The 23,787-nt window shown below is 36.3% G+C and overlaps 1 protein-coding gene across 8 annotated transcripts in view; it reads left to right on the top strand.

Moving 5' to 3' along the window:
* The window catches only part of SLC4A7 (solute carrier family 4 member 7), a 123,223-nt gene extending 100,205 nt beyond the window's left edge, over positions 1–23,018 (top strand). For 7 of the 8 annotated variants that reach the window (XM_065932898.1, XM_065932895.1, XM_065932899.1 and 4 more), the window contains 6 exons: positions 2,448–2,516; positions 3,848–4,021; positions 9,678–9,809; positions 13,600–13,697; positions 16,838–16,945; positions 18,816–23,018. In XM_065932898.1, the coding sequence (XP_065788970.1) occupies positions 2,448–2,516; positions 3,848–4,021; positions 9,678–9,809; positions 13,600–13,697; positions 16,838–16,945; positions 18,816–18,897 (663 nt within the window). In that variant the 3' untranslated portion in view covers positions 18,898–23,018. The remainder of the gene's footprint in view (positions 1–2,447; positions 2,517–3,847; positions 4,022–9,677; positions 9,810–13,599; positions 13,698–16,837; positions 16,946–18,815) is intronic. The other variant, XM_065932896.1, reaches the window with a different exon arrangement.
* The last annotated feature ends 769 nt before the right edge of the window (positions 23,019–23,787 follow it).

The raw sequence follows: 23,787 nt of genomic DNA, 5'->3' as shown, positions 1-23,787 counted from the left end.
AGCCGCCCCCGAAGAGGTTTACAGGGACGCACAGCAGTGCTGCTCTTCTCACTTAATCTTACGTTCTCTGGAAATTACAGCTTTCCAGGAAAAGTATACTGTTTATATTACCTTGTAAGGTGTTTATTATTTTGAAATGAATTAAGAATAGCTATTTAAAATTTTTCTTTCAATTTCTAATGTGGTGAGTATCTATTTCCCATACACCTACCTGCTTATCTGTTTGTATATCTCTCTAAGTATAGAATCCACATAAGCAAAAATATTTGGGAGGAGGGTCCTCCGTACTTGTTAGGAGTGAAAAGGGGTCCTTAGACCGAAACGCTTGGGAGCCTCTGTCCTCAGGTTGTATCTTTCATGAGGATTTACCCCCCACATTCCCTTCTCCCTTTCATCACTTGTTTTTTGGTTGGCTACATTTTATTATTGTAAAGGTTACCCACATTTACACTCTCTTTGCTTCTTTGGTAAGTTAAATTATAGCAATGTAATTTCTATACATTCTGTACACGTCCCCTCTGGGGACGTGTAATCAGTATTATGATGATATAAAATTACTCGCCAAGGACTAAGCGTGAGATCAAACTATGTGGAGGCAGAAACACACCTCATTTCCCAAGCTCCTACTGTTTTAGAATAATAGCCCGATAAATTTTCTTAATATCTGTTAACTTCTCTTTTTAAAAAAGTACATGTACGTGTTCCACTTTTTCTTGTATTGCTAAATGGATTTTTTTATATTGCTAAAAGGATTCCTTGAGTAGTTTTTGCATGTATGGTACCATAACTAGTGAACTTTCAGAGTTCTTGCATGGTGCGAATTACTCTCACATTTGTTTAATAGATGGGTATTCATTTCAAGGTTCAAATGTGTTTTTCTTTGAGTCTTAAAGTTGTTGTTGCTTAAAGATCAGTGGTTCTGATAAGAGATGTGGTATCTATATGGTGTTTGTATCTTCACAAGCATTTTTTTTTTTTTTTTTTACCATTCTCGAAGGTACCAAAATGTCCTTTTTGCTCATAGTGTTTTGCGGTTTCACCATCGTACTTAGGTAGATAGATAGGTACTTTTTAATTTACCCTGCTTTGCCTCTCTGTGCAGCCTTTTACTCTGGAAACTTGAGCCTTGACTATGGGAATATTCTTCAGCTGTTTATTTCCTCTTCTGTTTTCTCTTAGATGTTTCTTCACTTTCAAGTAGACAGATGTTAGACCTCCTGGATATATTGTTATATTCCTCTTCTCTACTCTCACTGTTAAAGTTTCCCCTACTTTCCTTATCATTTTCATGATCTCTTTAGTTTTGTCAAAATCAGTATTCTAAAATTCTTTTAAATTATTTTGATAATTATATCTTTAATTTTTTTCATTCTGGTTATTCATTTTTTCCTAGCATTCTACAGTTGCTTTATGGATTAGATATTTTCTTGGGATTCCCTGAGGGTACTGATGAAACTTTTGACGTGTTTTCTTCTCTTCCGCTGTCCTTAGTTAAGCATGTACAAGGTTGTTAGTAGGGAGTGAGTGTGATTCTCCGCTGGCCGGCGGTTAGGTCTCCTTTCCTCAGAGGTCTCTCCCGGGGTGAGTGTCAGTGTGGTGTTTGCGTCAGCTTTGCGTCCTTCCTGGGGAGGACCTGGGCATGGGCTCCTAGGCAGTTTGGGATCCCACTTCCTGCTGCAGTAATGAGAACATTCGCTTGGGGAGTGGTGCTTATTTATTATTCACACTCAGTAAATGGCGCCGCTTATCAGTCACTGTAGGGCTAGGACAGCGATAATCACGGCTAACACTTTCTGAGTGGTTTAGTGTACCTTGTGCTTTTCTGAGTATTCTATGAGTTTGAAGTTTTTTAATCTCCAAGACAATCTGATGCAGAAGCTGAAACAAAGAGAGATTAAGTGTCAGTAAGAGGTTAAAAGGGCTCTTAAGCCAAATAGTCTGATTGTGGTGCCTGTACTCTTAACCATGGAACATAGTCCCTTCTTAGAAGAGAGCATGTAGAAGACGGTTCTTCAAGAAGGTTATTGTATACTAGCGCTTTTCTTGTTTATAGAAAAGTTCAGTGTCATCGCTGAAGTGCGTGTGATCACCGTTATCACAAGTGTCATCACTGACTGAGTGTGAAGCTCAGTCATGTGCGACTCTTTGTGACCCCACGGACTGTAGTCCTCCAGGCTCCTCTGTCCGTGGGATTCTCCAGGCAAGAAGACTGGAGTGGGTTGCCATTTTGTCCTCCAGGGGATCTTCCTGACCCAGGGATTGAACACCCGTCTCCTGTGTCTCTTGCAATGCAGGCAGATTCTTTACCAGTGAGCCATCGGGAACCCCCTGTCATCACTGAAAGATCTTTTAAATCTATCTCATAGGAGCTCAAAATGTTTTTATGTATCTTTGATGTGAAATTGCTTTAGTTGCATGAGTTCTAATTGTGGTCATTTTACTTCCAGTTCATTCCAATGCCTGTTCTATATGGCGTTTTCCTTTATATGGGAGTTTCCTCATTGAAAGGAATCCAGGCAAGTCATAAGCATTGAATGATTTTGTAGAAAAAACTTAAAACATTTTACATTTGCAAAGTTTGTTTTTGTGATGTATTCTCAGCTCTGATATTTTGGGCACAGATTAACTATTGGCTTCAAATCCACATTTTCTAAATAAGTATTGTTGTACATTTTTTCCCCTGAAAGTGGCATCATGACCTGTGTCCTTACATATTTTAATTGAAGCTAATGAAAAGTAACTATCAATGAAGGCTAATATAGTAAGAGGGGGAATTAAAAGGATTGGAATGGGGAAAAAAGGGCTATCCCTGGCATCTTGGAACAGCAGTTTCAGTTGCTGAAAAGGAAATGCAGGTATTAGTTTTCTATAACCATGGCAACACCTGCCGTTTGTGTGGGCAGTACAGTTCATGGAGCCTAGTACTAGGCGATTTTCTGTTATCCTCAAAACAACCTTGGGAAGCAGGAAAGGAAGAAGTGCTGATTTTGTAAATTGTGGAGCAGAAATAGCCTCACTGAAGATTTCTAACTGAGCAGTGGGGTGCAGGTTAGATGCCAGTCTTTTCACCGCCCCGTCTCACTGCGGTGTTTCGTGGGCAGGCTGGTAGAGCGCGTTGGGATCTGTGTGGATCCGGCCCTGGTGTAGGACGTGCAGCTGCTCAGGCGGCGCTGGCACCGCTCCCGGCCGCAGATGGCGTGTGGTCCCAGCTGCCAGCTCCGGGGCACCGGGCGTCTCAGACGCAGCAGCCTTACTTGCTCATACAGTCCAGGGTCTGCCTTCCTGTGGTCAAGAGCCGATCTCATTAACTCACTTAATTGTTTTGCAACAGTTTTGTGAGGTGTGTAGGGCTGCTCTTATTCCCAGTTTATAAATGAGGAAATTAAAGCTCGAAGAGACCCAGGAAACGGCTCATGGTTTCTGTTTCATTTGGTGAAAACTTGGTGATTGTTACCTCAGGTTATTTTCATAAAAATTGGGCATGTTAGATCTAGAAAGAACTTTAGGAGATTGTTACTCTCTTATTTTACATATTAGAAAAAAAAGTCAAAGAGATTAGATGAGTTGTGTGTTTTTTTCATAGATGAATTTGTGGAACTAGTTTAATTCCCCAATTTAAAACATGTTGACTTGAGTTTCTGATTTATGAATCACATTTGTTCAAATGGTTGCCTTGATTTTTTTCTCCTGGATGAAGATGTTGTCAACTGAAACACTCCTGTGTTATCGGGTCGTATTAGCACCAGGGAGGTTACTCTGAAGTAGATAGAGTTTCTTTTCCTAAGTAGCAGAAATGCCATTTTTTTAAAAAAACGTTCTCCTGTTCTGTTTTCCACTTGATACCCAGTTCTTTGACCGTATTAAGCTGTTTGGCATGCCGGCCAAGCACCAGCCCGACCTGATCTACCTGCGTTATGTGCCACTCTGGAAGGTGCACGCCTTCACCGTCGTCCAGCTCACCTGCCTGGTCCTCCTGTGGGTGATAAAAGCCTCCGCTGCTGCAGTCGTTTTCCCCATGATGGTGAGTCTTTTTTTCAGACTTTATTACTAATTATTAATGTAACGTCTTTGTGTATTGATAGCAGTTGTCTTATTAACATTTATAATTATCTTTGAGAAAAGGATTTCAAGAACCTCAGATGTTTTGAAATGTGAGTTAGCCCTTTCTGGCTAAGAAACCCATCATTTTCAAAATTGAATTTTGCTTGTCATTTTCTAATTTTGTTTTTACTTTTAGTCCTCGGGTATAGAACAATGTGTTGTATTTTTAAACAACTTCAGAGTTTAGGACGTTTATGAAACAAATATTAGCCTGACCTAAAAGCAGAGCAACCAGAACACATGTGTCTTTAATAGGCTATTTCAATACATCTTTTTTAGAAATTGATAGATCCAGAAGTTAAAAAGCGATACAGATTATAGATGATGTTAATAAGAACCAATAAAATCATTAAATTATCATGTTACAAAATTGCACTTTGCAAATAGAGACTATTCATCCATTTGCAAAGATTATGTAAAAGTTGATTTATATACTTGGCCACAGAGAAAATCTTTGAAAATTATACAGGTAATATTCTTTGATTGCAAATAAATTACAAATGAATATTAAAAAGCCACTAAAAAATGTTCAGTATTTAGAGACTAAATTCTGAACTAAGCCCGGGGTGGAAAACTGAGTTTTAAAAAAAACAAAACCCATTGAGGAAATATTGAAATAAACAACTTTTTGTCTGTGAGATAGAGCTAAAGTTATACATGTAGGAAAATGTACAGCCTTCATTGCCCTTATTTTTCAAGAGGACTTAAATGCAACTAAGTTTTTGTTTGTAAAGATCAATAATGGATAACTCGTTTCTAATAAGTAAAATATACAAGATTAAGAAAGAGAAAAAATACATAACCACAGCTGTGGTTTGAGGGGTTTTAAGACAATAGTACATGAGTCTATACCAATATATGAACATCTAGAGTAGAAGTCAATAAACTTTTATGTAAAGGGTCAGCTTTGAAGGCCACTAGACTATTATATAGACACTTACATAACAAAAGAGAAATTTCCACAGTTTTTACTAATAAAATTCAAAATGTAGTGGTATAGCTTTTTTTAAATGAAAGACTGCCAATGAGAAGAAGGGAATTTTTCATTTGGGACAATTTATCACTTAATTGGAGTTAGTTAAAAGTTAGTGTTCCTCTCATCAGATTAGATCTAAATGCTCATCTGTAAAAGCTATTCTTAGCTCATAAGCCATACAAAACAGGCGGTGGAATGGATTTATCCCAAGGGCTTGTGGTTTGCCTACCCCTGACATAGAGGGAGAAGCCCACTGTTTACTAGTGTTAATGGTATGAACTGAAAGTTCTGACTGTGATATAAGATAAGAGTAATATAATAATTGGTACAATGACACAATAGTATTATTTGTATACGTATTAACCCAAATGACTCAAAAAAGACTACAATCTCTTAATAGAATTAGTAAGAATTTTGTTAAGGTAGCTGTATACAAGAAAACATGATAACCAGTATACAGGCTCTATCTTAGTAATAATGCTGAAAATTGAAATGAAAAAAACTGTACTCATGATGGTGACCAAAAACTATAAAATAGTTAATACTTATTTAAAGAGAAAAAGAGTATAGTAGTATTTGTATTAGTTTCTTAGAGCTGGTAAAGTGTCACAGACTCATGGGCTTAAAGCGGCAGATCTGTATCACAGTCCTGGAGGCCGGAAGGCAGAAACCGAGGCCTGGCCGGGCCCTGCTGCCCGACGCCTGCGGGGGCTCCCCCTCTGCCTCTCCCCGGCCTCTGCGGGCAGCCTTTGGCGCCCCTTGGCCTGCAGCTGGTAACTCTGGTCTGCCTCTTCGGTGGCTCGTGCTGGGTGGTCACTGCGTCGGCATATGACCATAGAGCACAGCGCTAGCGTGCTGCACAAGGAGCCCTTTCTCTCCAGTGTGACCTCTTCTTCATTAATTACACCTGCAGCCACCTGTTTCTAAAGAAAATCTCATTATGAGGTGCTAGGGGCTGGTACTTACATGTTTTCCGGAGGGACACAAGTTAACCCTTAACAATATTGCAGGACATAAAATTAAGACCTGAACAGATAGAAACATACACCGTATTCTTTGTTTTGGGTACTTATTAGTATTATTAAAATATCACTTCCAAGTATGAAGTTTACTAAGTTATTTGCATGCATATTTGTGTGTTTGGGGCAGAAGGGTGGTATCAGTGAGAACTGGGTAATTTTAAAGTTCATAGAGAAAAATAGATGCCAGAGCTATAACATGGATGGTGGAAATATTCTGTGTCCTACTGGAATGTGGGTTACAAGAGTATATGTATTCTTCAGAAGCATCAAACTCTATATATGATATTTTTAGATATGTAAATTATATATTAAAGGAAAGTATAGTTGTAATAAATATCAGAGAATAACAAAACAAAGGTCATTATAGTTCAGAATTCCTGGTTGGGTCGGGGTTTGAAAGACTTGACTCTGTGCTAATGCCATAGTGTTTTGATAACTGAATATTTATAAGTTGTCATCAAGTCAGCATGGCTAACACAGTAGGAAATCTCATAAGAAATGACAAATAGATCTGAAAACAGGACTAATGACTTCAGAAACTTATCAGAATATATGAGAATTTACCACCTGAATAACATAAGTGGGTTATTTCATTAAAGGCAGTAAATTCACTTAAATGGAAAAATAATAAAAGATTAGACTAAAAAGTTAGACTATTTTACTAGGAGCTAAATAAAGTTGCTGAGTGAGTGAATGAAGTTTGCTCAGTCATGTCCAACTCTTCAACCCCATGGACTATACAGTCCTTGGAATTCTCCAGGCCAGAATACTAGAGTGGGTAGCCTTTTCCTTCTCCAGGGGATCTTCCCAACCCAGGGATTAAACCCAGGTCCCCTGCATTGCAGGCAGATTCTTTATCAGCTGAGCCACAAGGGAAGGCCAAATAAAGTTGCTATGTAATATCATATTCTGAAAGAAATAGTAAATCAATTCACAATTTAAATGTTAAAGCAAGTTATAGTAAAAATTTAGAATATAATTGAGTGGTTGAAGATAATTTTTCAAAGAAGGTAGGGAAATCTAACAGTGAAAGAAAGATGATATTTTTGACTACATGATAATCGTTTTGTATGTCCTTAGTAAAATCAGATTGTGAACTGGGAGAAAATATTTGTTCCATATAAGACAGAGAGTTTCTATCCAAACTACACAGAACTTTTAGGAATTCATGAACAGAAGTCAGTTGAAAACCAACTGGAAAAAAAGGCAAAAGGTAAGAAACAGTAAGAACAGAAGATGGAAAACCAGGCAGAATGCTCTTGGACATAAATTGCAGCAATGTCTGTTTAGATCCACTTCCTAGAGTAATGAAAATAAAAACAAATAAACAAAGGAGACCTAATCAAACTTAAAAACTTTTAACAGTGAAGGAAACCATAAACAGAACAAAAAGACAACCCACAGAATGGGAGAAAATACTAGCAAATGATGTGACTGTCCAGGGGTTAACCTCCAGAGTACACAAACAGTTCATGCAGCTCAAAGAAGCAAACAGCCCAGATCTAAATAAACATTTCTCTAAAGAAAACATGTCACAGATGGCCAAAAAGCACATGAAAAGATGCTTAACATCGCTCATTATTGCGTTGGTGCTCGGTTGTGTCCGACTCTTCGTGACCCCGTGGACTATAGCCTGCAGGGTCCTCTGTCCATTGACTTTTTCCAGCAATAATACTGGAGTGGGTTGCCATTTCCTGTTCCAGGAGATCATTGCAACCCAGGGATTGAACATGGTGTCTCTTGCATTGGCAGATGGATTCCTTACCACTGCGCCACCTGGGAAGCTAATTATTAGAGAAATGCAAATCAAAACTACAGTGAGGTATCTCCTCACACTGGTTAGAATGGCCTTCATCAAGAAGTCTACAAACAATAAATGCTGGAGGACTTCTTGTGGTCCAGTGGTTTAAAAAAAAAAAAAATTCACCTGCCAGTGCAGGGCACGTGGGTTCAATCCCTGGTCTGGGAAGATGCCACATATTGCAGAGCAACTGAAACTTGTGCGCCACAACTTCTGAAGCCCTCTCACCCTAGAGCTCAGACTCGTCAACAGGCACCACAACTAGAGAAAACCCATGCACAGCAATGGAGATCCCGCATAGCCAAAAATAAACACATTTTTAAAAAGTGCTAGAGAGGATGTGGTGAGAAGGGCACCTTCCTACAGTGTTGATGGGAATGTAAACTGGTGCAGCCACTATGGAGAACACTATGGAGATTCCTTAAAAAACCAGAGCTACTATATGATCCAGCAGTCCCTGGGCACATATCCAGACAAAAACTATAATTCAAAAAGATACATGCACCCCTGTGTTCATAACAGCACTATTCACAGTAGCCAAGACTTGGAAACAGCCTAAATGGCCACTGACAGAGAAATGGAAAAGAAGACGTGGTGCGTATATACAATGGAATATTATTCAGCCCTAAAAACAGTAAAATAGTGCCATTTGCAGCCACATGGATGGACCTAGACATTATCATACTAAGTGAAATAAGTCAGACAGAGTCAAACATCATTAGATATCACTTATCTGTGGAATCTTAAAAACAAAAATAAAAGATACAAAGAAACTTACTTCCAAACCAGAAACAGACTCACAAGCATAGAAAACAAATTTACCATTACCAAAGGGGACAGGTGGTGGGGAGGGATAAATTAGGAGTTTGGGATTAACATATATACACTACTATGTATGAAATAAAGAAACAGCAAGGTCCTACTGTACAGTACGGGGAATAACTCAGTATTCGATATGCGAGAAGAATCCGAAAAAGAATAGATGCACGTGTGTGTATAACTTACACTTTGCTGTACACCAGAAAATAATACAACATTGTATCAACTCTACTCAAATACAAAAGAAAAAGTGTTAAGAAGTAAAACAAAGAGAGACAGAGAAAATCAAATTCCCAGTGAACATTTGAAAACATCTTCAACCTTTAGCCCACCAGGCTCCTCTGCCTTGGGATTTTTCCATGCAAGAATACTGGAGTGAGTTGTCATTTCCTTCTCCAGAGGATCTTCCCAACCCAGCAATCGAACCTGCATCTGCTGTAGCTCCCTGTATTGGCAGGCAGGTTCTTTGCCAGCTGAGCCACTGGGGAAGAAGCTCTTAGCACCAAAGAAAAGCAAATTAAAGAATATTGTGTCTTTTTCACAAACATAATTTGTAGAGTAAAACCTAATGCTGGAAAGTGGGTTCTCTAAGGCCTTGTTGAAGAGATTTTAAATATTATATCTTATATAATATTTATAATATATAATATTAAATATTATATAAAGTCATCATAAAAAGTAATCTTGTTTGTGAAGATAATCATTATCTGCTTTATAATTTTATACAGAATTCAAGGGACTTATATAGGGAAAGGCTAAAAATATAATTTTCTTTATATCTTTGAGCAGAAAGTTGAAAAAGATAAATAGGTGACTAAGCTTCTTTGAAATAAGATGATGTGTAAAGTAATTTTAAAATAAAATATATGATGTGCTTTTTTATTTATAAATTGATAAATACTTTTTGATAAATAATTTTTAGATATTACTGAATATTCTCTCCCTTACTTTTTTAAAGGTTCTTGCATTAGTCTTTGTTCGCAAACTCATGGATCTGTGTTTCACAAAGAGAGAGCTTAGTTGGCTTGATGATCTCATGCCAGAAAGTAAGAAAAAGAAAGAAGACGACAAAAAGAAAAAAGAGAAAGAGGTAAAAAAAAAAAAAAAAAAAGAATTTCAAATGTACACTATTTACTTACTGTTTAATGTTTTGTACCAAGTACCAAACACTATTATACTCACTTCAGTGGGAATCAACTCCTAAGAACCTTGTTATTAAAAAGTGTTCCTTTCAGTTCAGTTGCTCAGTCGTGTCTGACTCTTTGTGACCCCGTGGACTGCAGCACACCAGGCCTCCCTGTCCATCCCCAACTCCCGGAGTTTACTTAAACTCATGTCGATTGAGTCAGTGATGCCATCCAACCATCTCATCCTCTGTCGTCCCCTTCTCCTCCTGCCTTCAATCTTTCCCAGCATCAGGGTCCTTTCAAATGAGTCTGCTCTTTGCATCAGGTGGCCAAAGTATTGGACTTTCAGCTTCAGCACCAGTCCTTCCAATGAATATTCAGGACTGATTTCCTTTAGGATGGACTGGTTGGATCTCCTTGCAGTCCAAGGGACTCTCAAGAGTCTTCTCCAACACCACAGTTCAAAACCATCAATTCTTCAGTGCTCAGCTTGCTTTATAGTCCAACTCTCACATCCATACATGACTACTGGAAAAAACATAGCCTTGATTAGATGGACCTTTGTTGGCAAAGTAACGTCTTTGCTTTTTAATATGCTGTCTAGGTTGGTCATAGCTTTTCTTCCAAGGAACAAGCATCTTGTAATTCATGGCTGTAGTCACCAGCTGCAGTGATTTTGGAGCCCAAAAATATAAAGTCTGTCACTGTTTCCATTGTTTTCCCATCTACTTGCCATGAAGTGATGGGACCAGATACCATGATCTTAGTTTTCTGAATATTGAGTTTTAAGCCAACTTTTTCACCCTCCTCTTTCACTTTCATCAAGAGGCTCTTTAGTTCTTCTTCACTTTCTGCCATAAGTGTGGTGTCATCTGCATATCTGAGGTTATTGATATTTCTCCCCGCAATCTTGATTCCAGCCTGCGCTTCTTCCAGCCCAGCTTTTCTCATGATGTACTCTGTGTATAAGTTAAATAAGCAGGGTGACAATGTACAGCCTTGGTGTACTCCTTTCCCAATTTGGAACCAGTCTGTTGTTCCATGTCCAGTTCTAACTGTTGCTTCCTGACCTGTATACAGATTTCTCAAGAGGCAGGTCAGGTGGTCTGGTATTCCCATCTCTTTCAGAATTTGCCACAGTTTATTGTGATCCACACAGTCAAAGACTTTGGTATAGTCAATAAAGCAGACACAGATGTTTTTCTGGACCTCCCTTACTTTTTCGATGATCCAGCAGATGTTGGCAATTTGATCTCTGGTTCCTCTGCCTTTTCTAAATCCAGTTTGAACATCTGGAAGTTCATGTTTCATGTATTGTTGAAGCCTGGCTTGGAGAATTTTGAGCATTACTTTAAAAAGTGTGCATGCTTTTATTATTCCCAGTTTACAAAAAAGGAAGCAGAGAGAGAGAGAGAGATTAGTAAGCAGATTGTCCTAAACACGGTTCTTACCCATTTTACCAACTTGCCCTCAGCCCTTACACAGAGATACTTTAAAAAAATTACATATGTATATAAATCAACAGTCGGAAGAATTTACCAGTATTAAAACATAGATAACACAGAATAATTCTACATCACAGTCTTCCATCTAACATAACCTTAAATGTACATGAGTACATTTTAGCATTCATTTTAATTTTAACAGCATTTTAATAATATGGCATATATAAGGACAAAAGTGACATCAAGTAGATTATCTTTTTATAGAAAATATAGTAAAATTGTAGTTTTTATATTCAGTATTATGTACCCTTAGTTGATTTGTATTCTGAGATTTACATGAATAGTCTATACTGAATTTGAATTTTTTAACAACCAACTTGCTGCTGCAACCTATTATGAAGGGCACACAGACACTTGAGTTATGTAGTGTAGATGATTCTGTTGATTTCAGTGCCTCACTTCATTTTCCCAGTCAGAATATTGTTTGAAAAATCAAAGATAAGATAATACATTTTTAAAAGTTGTGGTCCTATTTAAATAGATCTTAAAATTGCTGAGTTGTTTTTTTTTTTGTCTAAGTTTTGAGAGAAATCAGCACAATTTATAACTTGTGTTGCATAGTATTTATGAAAAAGCATTTATTAAAGTTGCAGACAAATGCTTTTAGAAACTTGTTGGCATTTTTTCATGGTTTGATTATTCAGTACTGATTTATGGCAAAATTACTGGTTTTATGTTTACTTTTAAATAAAAATTGTGACTTTTTAATGAGGATCCTAATTGTGAAACAGTTGAACTGAGTCTCCAAAATTTTTAAGAATTTTGTTTCGTTCAAGGCTATATATATATATGTAAACATAAGCTTTTGATGATTTTCAAATAGGATTTAATTTATTTATAAAATACTTAGGTGAACTTGCTTACTTATTACTTCCTGTATCACTTAGAATAAGGTCATGTGCATATCACAGAACAAAAGTAGAGCTGCCTTAACCAATAGAGTTTTTTCTTTTTGTCCTGTAAGAGGAGTCTTGAAAGTTAAAGGGACCTTGTGCGATGGTTCCAGAGTTGTCAGGAACTCTTGTTGGTTCCTCCCAGCCCAGCGTAGACTTTGCATCCTCAGCATCCCATGACAGGTCGGAGAGGCTGCTGAGCGTGAGCTGTCACATTAGCAGCAGAGTCAGACGCAGTGGGAGGCAGCAGCCCCACCGTGCTACCCAGAAATGGCATCCAAGAGGTTCCACTTGTACCACACTGAGTTGCAGGGAGTGCTGAGAAATTTAGGGTTAATTTCTTTTTAATCTTATATTGTTTTTGTTAAAACCAGGTGCATTGTCACCCCCAAGTTGTGGGATTTCTTTTAGTAAGACAGGCACTCTCTCTGTGTCTTCTGAACTGCCCCCCTCTCCATCCTCATTATGATTGTGTCATGATTTGGGTTCGTGTTTCTTAGCTTAGGTGTTCTCAGCTTGAGGAGATGGTCAGAAAAGGGACTCCTACTGACAACTTATGGCCTCTTGTACATCCTCCATAGGCAGGACTGGCTCCCAGGACAAGCAGTTGTTTGGCCAAGTGAGGTTTTGCTTATATTGTATTGTAATGAGAGCCCATGAGATTTCACAGAGTTTTGTTGCTCGTTGTACATGGCATGTGCGTGCTCAGTCATGTCTGATTCTCTGCAACCCCATGGACTGTACCCGGCCAGGCTTCCCTGTCCATGGAATTTTCTAGGCAAGAATACTGGAGTGGGTTACCAATTCCTTCTCCAGGGGAATCTTTCCAACCCAGGGATTGAACCCGCATCTCTTGTGTCTCATGCATTGGCAGGCAGATTCTTTACCATTTGGGCCACCTGGGAAGCCCCCCTCCCATTGTATAACTGTGTAATAGTTGATAATAAAATTTATGGAGACTTTCCTGGTAGTCCAGTGGTTAGGACTCTGCGCTTCCAGTAGTCAGAGAACTAGAACTCCATGTGCCATGTGGAGTGGCCAAGAGTAATGCTAATAGTAATAAATTTTGAAAATAAAATTTGTGTAGCTAAATTTATATTTAAATAGTACTAATGATTAACTCCCAGAAGTGGAAGTTATAACCCTTAAAAATTACAAGTGATTTTATCTTTACAAGTGATTATTTTCACCTTGTGTTACAAGTATGTATTCATAATAATAGGATGAAATTTTCAGTCATGGCAAGTTAAATAAATATTGTCAGTTTGGTTTGCTAATTCTTTAAGATGTTGATATATTAATTGGTTCTGGAAATATTCTGGGAAAAGTCATCTCTTCACGTCTGTTCTTTCAAGGAAGCTGAGCGAATGCTCCAAGCTGGTGAAGACACTGTGCATCTTCCATTTGAAGGGGGAAGCCTCCTGCAGATTCCAATGAAGGCGCTAAAATACAGGTGAGATGCAGCTTTGCATTTTAAAGTGTGCTTTATTTACACGTCAGGCGCATGAATGAGCCATACAATGTGTCGCTAAAGTCATGATGCCTGTTTTTTAAACGATGACAAACCCTGCCCCTGACGTGTGGGCTGAAGGAGGGCTTCCCGCAGGTGGAGGAGGAAGTAGCTGTCTCCTTCCCCTTCCGCTGACAGCAGCAGGATGGAGCGGGCAGGGAGAGCCCTGGCCTCCACGTCCAGCAGAGACTGTCCTGTCGTTCTCACTCCTTCTGTTTCAGTGAAGTTTAAACCCAGTCTTAGGGTACTCCCACGCTCTCAGTAGCACAACTGTATTTTTTCCCTTGCCCTCATTATGACGGAGGTTGGTGCCTGCTGGAAAATAACACTTGTAATCCATCTTTGGATGACCTTCTCATAGGTGACTATGTTTAGAGGCCCTGGAACTCTCCTGCAGTTTTCAAAGGTATCATCTGCCCATAGCCAGTGAGGGCTCATACTAGGGAAAAATTAATGTTTATCATGTATAGTTTATCATACATGATTTTGGCAATTTATATTAAAATCTACAAACTAAACATAGAGGTTGGGAAGCGTAAGCTTTTTTTTTTTAGCTTTAAAAACTTCTATAATTTATTTACACATCTGATTCACCTATATATTTATTCTGTTTACAAATACCCATTTATAGTACAAAAATCAGTTTTACAAAGTATATAGGTTCCTTCCTTGACCAGTTAATGGAAAATGTTGTTAATATCTAATTATCTTTCTGCAACCTTTTTTCATTTTTAACTTTATAGTTTTTACAGAGGTCACATTTGGACTCTATATGTTGATTAGTTTTGACAAATGAATTCACAAGTAATTTTTCTCTAATACTTTTTACTATTAATTTTTATCATGGGTATTCTTTGTCACCTTTCATGATTTCCCCTCAAATTTGTATATATCTTAAATGCCAAGTATAGACGTTTTGATATATCCATGTACAGTGCTCTGCTTCCCTAGATTCTGTAACTGTTTGTTAAATGAATCAGTGTACTGAGTTTGTGCTAAAAGAGTGTGCAAGTGAGAGTGTTAGTTGCTTAGTCGTGTCTGACTCTTTGCAACCCCATGGACTGTGTGGTCCACCAGGCTCCTCTGTCTGTGGAATTCTCCAGGTAAGAATACTGGAGTGGGTTGCCACTCCCTTCTCCGGGGCATGTTCCCGACCCGGGGATAAAACGCAGGTCTCCTGCATTGGAGGCAGATTCTTCAGCGTCTGAGCCTCCAGGGAAGTCTAAAGAGTGTAGGAACTGCCGTGGTAGTTAATAGTGACTCAGCAATTGGTTGAGATGTTGGCCACTTAATTTCTGTAGGTCCTGCATTAACTTTTCCCTACCGTGATTGCACATGAACCTTGACAAATTTGAGTGGAGTCCATACTTAAACTTTCTGATATTTAACAAGAAGAATGGGTATACATACGTATATTTACTTTTGTCTAATGATGACATGAGCCATGATTAATGCCATTTTCCTTAAAACTTGAACATCCAGAATACCAGGAATTGGCTGACCTGTTTGTCTGCCAGAACTTTAAGTCTGCTTGCTTTGGATTTGTTTGTTTGTGTGTGTGTTAGTCACTTAGTCATGTCCAATTCTGCGACCTCATGGACTGTAGCGCTGAGCTACAGTGGAATTCTCCAGGCACAAATACTGGAGTGGGTAGCCATTCCCTTCTCCACGCTTTGGATTATATGCCATAAAAATGAAGTAAGATAACTTAGCAACATAGGAAAGCATTTGGAAACCGTGAAGTCCTACAAAATATGAAAATAATTTATTGAATGTAGACAAAATTTTTTCCATCTAGTTTTTATTTTGGAAGGAAACAAAATGCCTACTTTCTTCAGAGGGGGAGTCTCAATTTCTACTAATGGGAAAGTAGAGAAGTAGTAGAGAAGAAACATTTAGAAACTAGAAAGTGTTTCAGGAATTTCTCTCTTCAATTATTGGAAGTTGGCAACTGAGCAAAGAAACCTTTTCTCGGGGTATACTGGGTTTCAGGTACCGCCATGGTGAATCTGGGTGTCCAGACGTGTGTGCTTGTAAAAACTTGACTTGGTGAAGCAGCCTTGGAGACTTTCCCGTGATCGTGTCACTTATTTCTGCAGTCTTACATCATCAATGATGGGCAGACTTAACGTGTGAACAAAGGACTACTCTATAGCCCTTTATAACCTGGCTGCCACCTCAGTGTTAATTTAACATCTCTTTTGACATTTGTATTTGTTGTTTGTTTGCATGAAATATTTTTCTTTGGGTGAAGCAAAAGGACTGGCAAGTGTATTTCTGTTAACTTTCTAGTACTTTCATGTAACTTGTGACTGACAACCTTAAGCCCCAGATTATTTATGGATGTCTTCATTACTGGACTTGGGGCCTTGAGGTAATTTTTGCAGTATTTCATAGAGACACAGTATAATTACGTTTGTTTCTTACAATGAAAGGAAGTGTTTTGTTCTATGGATTTTGATAAATTTTATATATTAATAGTAACACTTTGAGGCTACCATATTACTGATATGGTAATAATCAGCTAGAAGTGGTACAGACAAACCTTTTTGTTATTTTATCTGTTGAAGTATTTTAATTTCTAATTTTAAAGCATCCCATTTCCCAGAATTCTTTTTAATGATTTTTAAAAACTATGGAAAAAATGTTTTAAATCCTAATTGTTACTTTTCTTTATGTATTTTGGATAGTTGTTTGCTGCAACTAAAATTTGTGCAGATTATGCAAGTTTTCTAATTGACTTGATGCTGTATCACTTTTTATATTTAAAAGCACATTAATATATTCTTTCCTGTTATTTTAATAGTATACTTATAGCCAAGATTATCACCTTTGGGCATCATTGCCAAGTTAATTAGTCTCATTCCTAGTTTTGATTATAAGGAAAGATGCAATTCCCCAGGAGACCTTTATAATAGAACTCCCAAGTACTGATATCTTGCTGGACCTTGGTTTAAGTGCATGGCAAAGAGTTTTCTCAATTTTAAGTTGATGAAAGCAAATATTATGTAGATAATAAGAATGACAGTATTAATGCTTTTGAAAGTACACAATACTAACCAGAAAGTGTATTTGTTCTTCAGTGTTGATCCCTCAGTTGTTAACATATCAGATGAAATGGCCAAAACTGCACAGTGGAAGGCACTGTCCATGAACACTGAGAATGCCAAAGTACCCAGACCTAACACGAGGTAGCTGTAACAATTTATGCATTTTCTAACTATAGCGGCTTCTAGTTTACTTATGGATAGCTATTTAGAAAACCATTCAATTTAACTCAATTTACATAATTTATATTCTCCTTACTTAACGAAACCAACATTTTTTTTCTTCTTCTTTTCCTTCTTCCTTTCATTTGTCCATCATTTTACTGTGTACTGGAGCAGATACGGGTACTGATTTTTTGTTGTTGTTATTTTTTACATTTATAGTTGCCTACTTCAAAAAAAAGAATTGGTGTTATTTTTTAATAAAAATAAATATATACATATGGAATAAATATATAAAAGATAAGAAACCATATAAAGAAAAAAAATTACTAGGGGTTGAATACTAAAATAGAATGCTGCCTCAATTATGCTCTGATGGTCCCCCCAAAAATATACCTTGTTTTGTTTTGTTTCAGCCTACTATATCTTCTGATTTTCCTAGAAGATACTTGTAAGAAATTTAATCCATGATTGTAAAGGCCATTTAGTTTTATAATGAACCATGTCTTACACAACTGTTTCATAACCTCTTATGTTTCTTGTTATGTAATAACTTTTTCTTTCTTTCTCCCTCACTTTAAGACCTAAACTTCAGGAATTCTGACTTGATAATCATGAGTACTTTAACCCCTCATGTCTCTGGAGAAATTAGATATCCTGTAGAATACTCAGTCATTCAGAGTTAACAGAAACTTATTTTGTGTATCCTTTGTTGCAGACACTGTGTTAGATGTCAGTCGTGGCTGTCAGATTAAAACTTGCAGGCCAGCAGTCACAGGTTTTTCTCCATCTTTCCCTGCCTCCTTCAGAACTTTGCTTCTGCTTAATCTTTGTTACCAGATTTTTTTTTTTTTTTTTTTTTTTGCTTTTCTCCCATCATTTCCTGAGTTTTAATTCTCTAAGCTAGACTGTTTCCTTCACTTATATATATGATCTCAGAAGTTTTAAAGTTAAACTTTTTGTCATTTTGGATTATTTCATGCAGCCCGAATTTCACTAGATACTCTTAACTTTTAGTAATTTTCAACTCCTGTCAGCACCCCTGGCCCTGAATGTTAGCATATAAAGACCTTAGACTAATATTATTTTATCTTTTGTAAGTACTTCTGCCTTTCATTCAGGTTGCCCCTCAATTAAAAATAGCTTAGGAGGAAAGAGAATGTTTTATTATATTGTTCAACAGAAAAATGTTTGAGGTGTCTTCCTTCAATTTTGTCTGGAGAAGGCAGCAAACTATAGCTTGTTTCTATATTTTGAAGAATGTTCAAAGGTCAGATGTTCTTGTTATAATTAATCAGTTAAGTCCATATACACAGAATCATTGTTTTGGATATTAACTTGAAAGTGTAGAATTTTGTATTTGTGAACTAAATTTGGGGAGATAAGATTTGTAAATTTGTTGCATTTTATAGGAAAGTATTTGATGTTTATTTATATTGACAAAGATTAAATAATTTTTAAATATTAAATATTTAAACAATTATTTAATTATTTAAATTTGATTAAATAATTAAATAATTTGTCAGTAAAAGTCAAATGTTATAACTGTTCATGTATAAAATAAAACTAAGTCAAGCATAGTCATCATACCCTGACCAATTTTAAGTTGTAAGAAAATGTGAATTTCAGTGGCAAAAATATCTATTGAAAGGCTAAGACTTTTTAATATTTGCCTTTGGGCATCTCAGTTTACTGATATGAAAAGAAAGCAGTAAGATAGTAATAGCAACTGGTATGTTTATAGTATAAATAGACATCTCAGAGGCTATTATGGATATTTACTGTTGGCCATGTTTGAATGTAATATTTGACCATTTCAAAATTACTTATTCTCATTCTTTGTTTTAAATAGCCCTGAAAAACCTGTAAGTGTGAAAATAAATTTTGAAGATGAACCAAGAAAGAAATACCTGGATGCTGAAACTTCATTATAGATTTGAACCAAGAGGAATTATATATATAGATAGATTAGATACATATACATATATGTGTGTATGTATGTATAATGTGTGTGTTTCGTGTCACTATATATAACAATACTGTATGTCATGCCCCTTATGTGACTACTCGGGTTTTTTTCTGAAGTAATGTCTGAAGTTTGTTAGGAGCACCATGGAGACTGTGTTTATAATGAAATGGTCTCTTGGAAGTGAGGTACATGGTTCTTAATCAAATATTTATTTTTCTGTTGGAAGTTTTTTTCTGTTCTGCAGTAGAAAAATGTGGGAAAATGCGTTGTCTTTTCTTTAAATCTATTCTTTTAAAAAAATAATCTTTAAATCTATTTAAATCGGTGGCAGATCATACCAACCTTAAGTGATACGTGTTTTGTCCATACTTTTACATTTTTTCCTTGAGCTGCTAGGACTGTTCCCACATGGCCTCCCTTCTGCTCGTGCAGTGAGGGGCGAGCAGGGCGCTCTGCCCACGCCAGGGAGCGGAGGCCGCTGCGTCCCTCGCCCCGTTGCACGCCCCTCACGTTTCACAGCTGATGGGAACCTTCTGGCTGCAGAGCTGCAGCAGGGGGACTTTCTAGATAAGACCTACAGCTTTGACCTTTATATTTTTGAAATTTATTTTAACCTTAAAACCTGCACTTCTAGGTTTCCATTCTGATAAACAGATAAAATTGCAAGTGATTTTATAATTTAACCCTCGTTCCAGTCATTAGTTAATGAATTTTAAAAGCTATAAAATACCAGTTTAAACTAGTTAAACTCTGTTGCCTTTGTAGAATTTTTTTCTGAATCCTAATACCCTTTTAGAGCCCCATATGCCCACTCTGTTCTCTACCTTTGCTGTCTTTTATGTAAAATGTGGTTTAGTTTGTATCAGGTTCAAGTTCTTGATTATTTTTCTGTAAGTATGATTAAATAATCAGGAGTCAGAATTCTCTTAAGTGGGTTAATGATCAGTATTACTTTATTAAGAATTACCTTTCATTTTCTCTTTACGTTGTTCTTTCTGTTGTATAGGTAATATTTAATCGATTGTTATCTGTGATTTCATTTTAAGATATTTAATTTATTTTAATTGATATGATGCTTAAATGTTATATAAACATTTGAAAAGATGACACATATAGAGTAAATTTGATGTAGATAGTTGGTGCTCACTTGCATTTATGGTTTATTATCTGAAAGCAGTTGATAGATTTTACATCTTTGATATAAAGCACTGCCATATTTGTATTTTAAAAGAAATTTAGACTTACTGTGTATATAGCTCAGATTGATGACATTCTTCCTAGTTTGTGTTTGTGTGTTTTATTTAGATTTTGATTTTCTGAGCTGTCTTTTTAACTTCTAGCAAATCTTTTTAGTCATCTTTTATATACTTTTTAGCTCCATATGAAATAAATAAATGTTGTTCTTGTTAAGCCTGTAGGACTGGATGAATGGGGTTGTGAAACTGATTTGGCAAAAGGATGATTTCTAAAAACCAAACAAGTATTGAGAAGCCACTGAAATACTGAGAATAATAACAGGAATGTTAGGATGAAAATTTCAATGAAATTCCAATGCTCTCTTTAATCAGTTCTAATCAAAGTACAAAAGTATGAAGAATTGATCTTGTAGAAGAGCATGAGCGATGCCCAAAGCTGATGTTTTAGCAATTCTAGCAATCCATTCCAAACTACTTAACATGAAATTTCCACATCTAAGACCATGTTACCCAATTCTAGTTAAAATAATGGATTCACTGTCTGCCTCATGGGAGGGAGGCTGGAAATGTAACTAATTTCCTTTAGAAAGTGCAGCTGGCATCTTTTGGCGCCGCCTGAAGAAGAGACGCAGTGGTACCTGGTGAGAGTTACCCATGGTGCTTGTTACTGTTGTGAGCTTCCAGTGAAGTGAGTCCTTTTTGTTCATAGCAGCATAATCCTTTCCAAAGACCCCATTATTTGCTGCTATAATTTTGTAAACTGCCCTGATTAACCTGAACAAGACGATTTCCTCACATCATTTCCTTGGGTCTGGACGTCATAGGGGTAATAAAATGTGCTTATTTTACAGGAAGTAATTTTAAAATTTAAACTGAAAACTACTTGGGATCATAGTGTTTATGTGATTTTGTTTAATTATGAAAACTAGTTGTCCAGTGCCAGAAAAACCATGCTTGCAAAATGCTTTGCACTCCATGTTTTTACTATTTTTAATTGTAAAATAGTTTCTGCTTTCTTTTGACTACTTGACTTACAAAATGATCTGATATGACTACTCCACTGAAAAGCAGAGTTAATTCATGTTTAAGTAATAGCTTGTTTTTATGTGGCTATGATATTTTCCCACTGTTTTTGGAAAATGACCATCATGGATAGCATTCTTTGAAAGATAGCGAAAACTTATAATTTAATACTTATATTGATTTTTAAATGCTGCCTTAAACGCATATAGATGAGCAGTAGTGATTGCTATGTACTGATTTACCTCAAGGTGCAAAAGTATTAATAAACCTGTGCATATTCCACTTATAAAATAAATTCATAGAAACAGTCCTGCACTTCCTCAGATGCCTTGGTTTCCAGGACAGAGCTCAGAGCTGCTGAGTACCCGGGCTGCGGGGCCACTCAGGACATTCTTTCTTCCACCTGTTTTATTTATTATAGACATCTGTTTACAGAGACTAATACCATCCTCATGTTGACCATTTGAAATTTAGTTTCTTTTGAATGCTATTTCACTTTAAAATTGCAGCTTTGGGGAAGACAATGAACTCTAGTTACTTCCTTGTGATAAAAGGATGATGCTCTATATTCTCTAATACTAGATACACAAAGTGAGGTGCATGATCTGTCTAATGGGTATTGTATAGTATGAGTGTGCCTGTGTGAATGATACAGTCAATCATAAATCTCTCAAGTTGTTTTAAAAAGCTGTGGCATATCATTGTTCATATTTGCCAAGTCTATAAAATGTGTAGAACAATTTTTATGTGCTTATGCATATATTTATAAAGCAGATTTCTTTACCACTCAAAATTACTAACTTTTGTTTTATTCATCTAAAAAAAATTTGTTTCTTCCACATACCCAAAGTTTATGTATATATGTAATAGCTTTATAACCTTTTCCTTTCGCAAAATGTAGGTTCAAAATTCTGTAAAAAGAAAAATGGTTTCTGAAACAGAGGTATGACACCAGAGCTTGCCGTTTTTAAAGGATTGTATCATATACAACAGTTATGTAAATGTGCTCAACAGTGTAACATGTGAATCCTGTTTTAAAATGCTCAGATTTCGGATGTATAAGCCATTGATATAGCATTGTAATTCAAAAATGTTTAAATTAAATAATTTAATGTTTTAAATTTATTTATGTAGATCACATCATTGTTATCATATGCAATAGAACTGTGTGAACTGTTTTTTGGTTTAGTCCAACACTATTTATTTTTTTAGATAGTTAAAGACTTTAAGGACATTCAAAATTTTAAATAGTGTTCATAATTCAGAACTTGGCAATTTTAATGTAAAGTTGATTCTTTTCTAACTTCAAAAAGTAATGTAAGTATCAATAGTTGGAAATGGAATCACCTAAAGATCATTTTTTAAATTTAATTTAATTAGCATATATTGACTTCTGCAGTTACTTAGAGTATTGTTAACAGTTGTTTTTTTAATCAGATTTTTGTGCATTGATTGATTTTTGTGTTGTGGTTTTTCTTTTGTTACTTTCATATTAAAAGGTTTTTTTTGTTTTGTGGGGGGAGTTATCTTCCAGTGTTTACTCCATTTAAATAAATAGAAATTGAATTTTATTGTTCATTTATACAGTATTTGATAGCTTCGTATAATAAGAACAGTACAGTTCTAATTTTTATGACTTTTATAATTATCAATACAGTGATATTTTCTATTATAATAAAATTCAAAGTAAATTAAACATTTAAAATGTAGAACTGATATTTTTAATCTATATGAAGTACAAGTATCTACCAGTCTATAATGTGAATAATCCTGCTTTTCAAATCTGTTTCATAATATTAGAAGAAAACTATTTTTTTGGAGATGTTATTGAAGTTGGAAGAGCAATAAAAGTCTACTGAATCAGTCACTGAATATTGTCTTTACTTTGATATTAGAAGAGCCCCCCCACCCTACATGAGAGGGGATGGAGAAAAAGCAAGTAATTTCTATTTCCTGCCTCCTAATTTTCCTGTGCTTTAGTAAGCAGGAGACAGAAAAGAGGAAACAGTGAGAGAAGAAAATGAAACAAAATAGTGTGTGTTTCACAATGATTTTGTGACAGTTAAGAAATAATGAAATTAAAGCCGTTTATGATAGGCTGGTCCATTATATTCCCTATTTTAAGATACATCTGTTTAGAGTGAGAATTTTACAATGTGAAATGTAATAAACACATCACATTACATGATGTGTAATGAGCATGTTGATACTTAACTCACATACTCAGGCATGCTTTTCTTTTTTGTTTTTGGTGATTAATTTTATTGTGAATTTTTTTTTTTAGTTATAGCCAATGAATCTGATAACCTTCGGGAGTGAGATGGAAAAAAGTGCTTAAGGTTTTGGAAGCTTCATTTGAAAGTTCTGTTTACATTTACTTGAAGAAAGAAATATTTTTTGTCAATTTATCATCCCCAGCTACAGAGTTTTGAGATCTTTATGGGCATTGAGGGTGGGGAGAAGAAAGAAAACTGAGTTTCCCACTCATTTTTGTTTGCTCTTGCTCCTCAAGGCAGGTCTGATCTCTGCAGCATCAGTTCTGTGACCTCCACATCACTAACTCTGCTTTTCATAAAAACATTCATGTTGTTTGGAAAGCCTTCCTTTCTGCTTCTCTGCTGCTCTTGCAAAGCTCA

Source organism: Muntiacus reevesi, chromosome 4 (assembly GCF_963930625.1).
Source record: "Muntiacus reevesi chromosome 4, mMunRee1.1, whole genome shotgun sequence".
Taxonomy (NCBI): Eukaryota; Metazoa; Chordata; class Mammalia; order Artiodactyla; family Cervidae; genus Muntiacus; species Muntiacus reevesi.
Note: the sequence above shows the minus strand (reverse complement) of the source record. Positions and strands in the feature narration are given on the sequence as shown.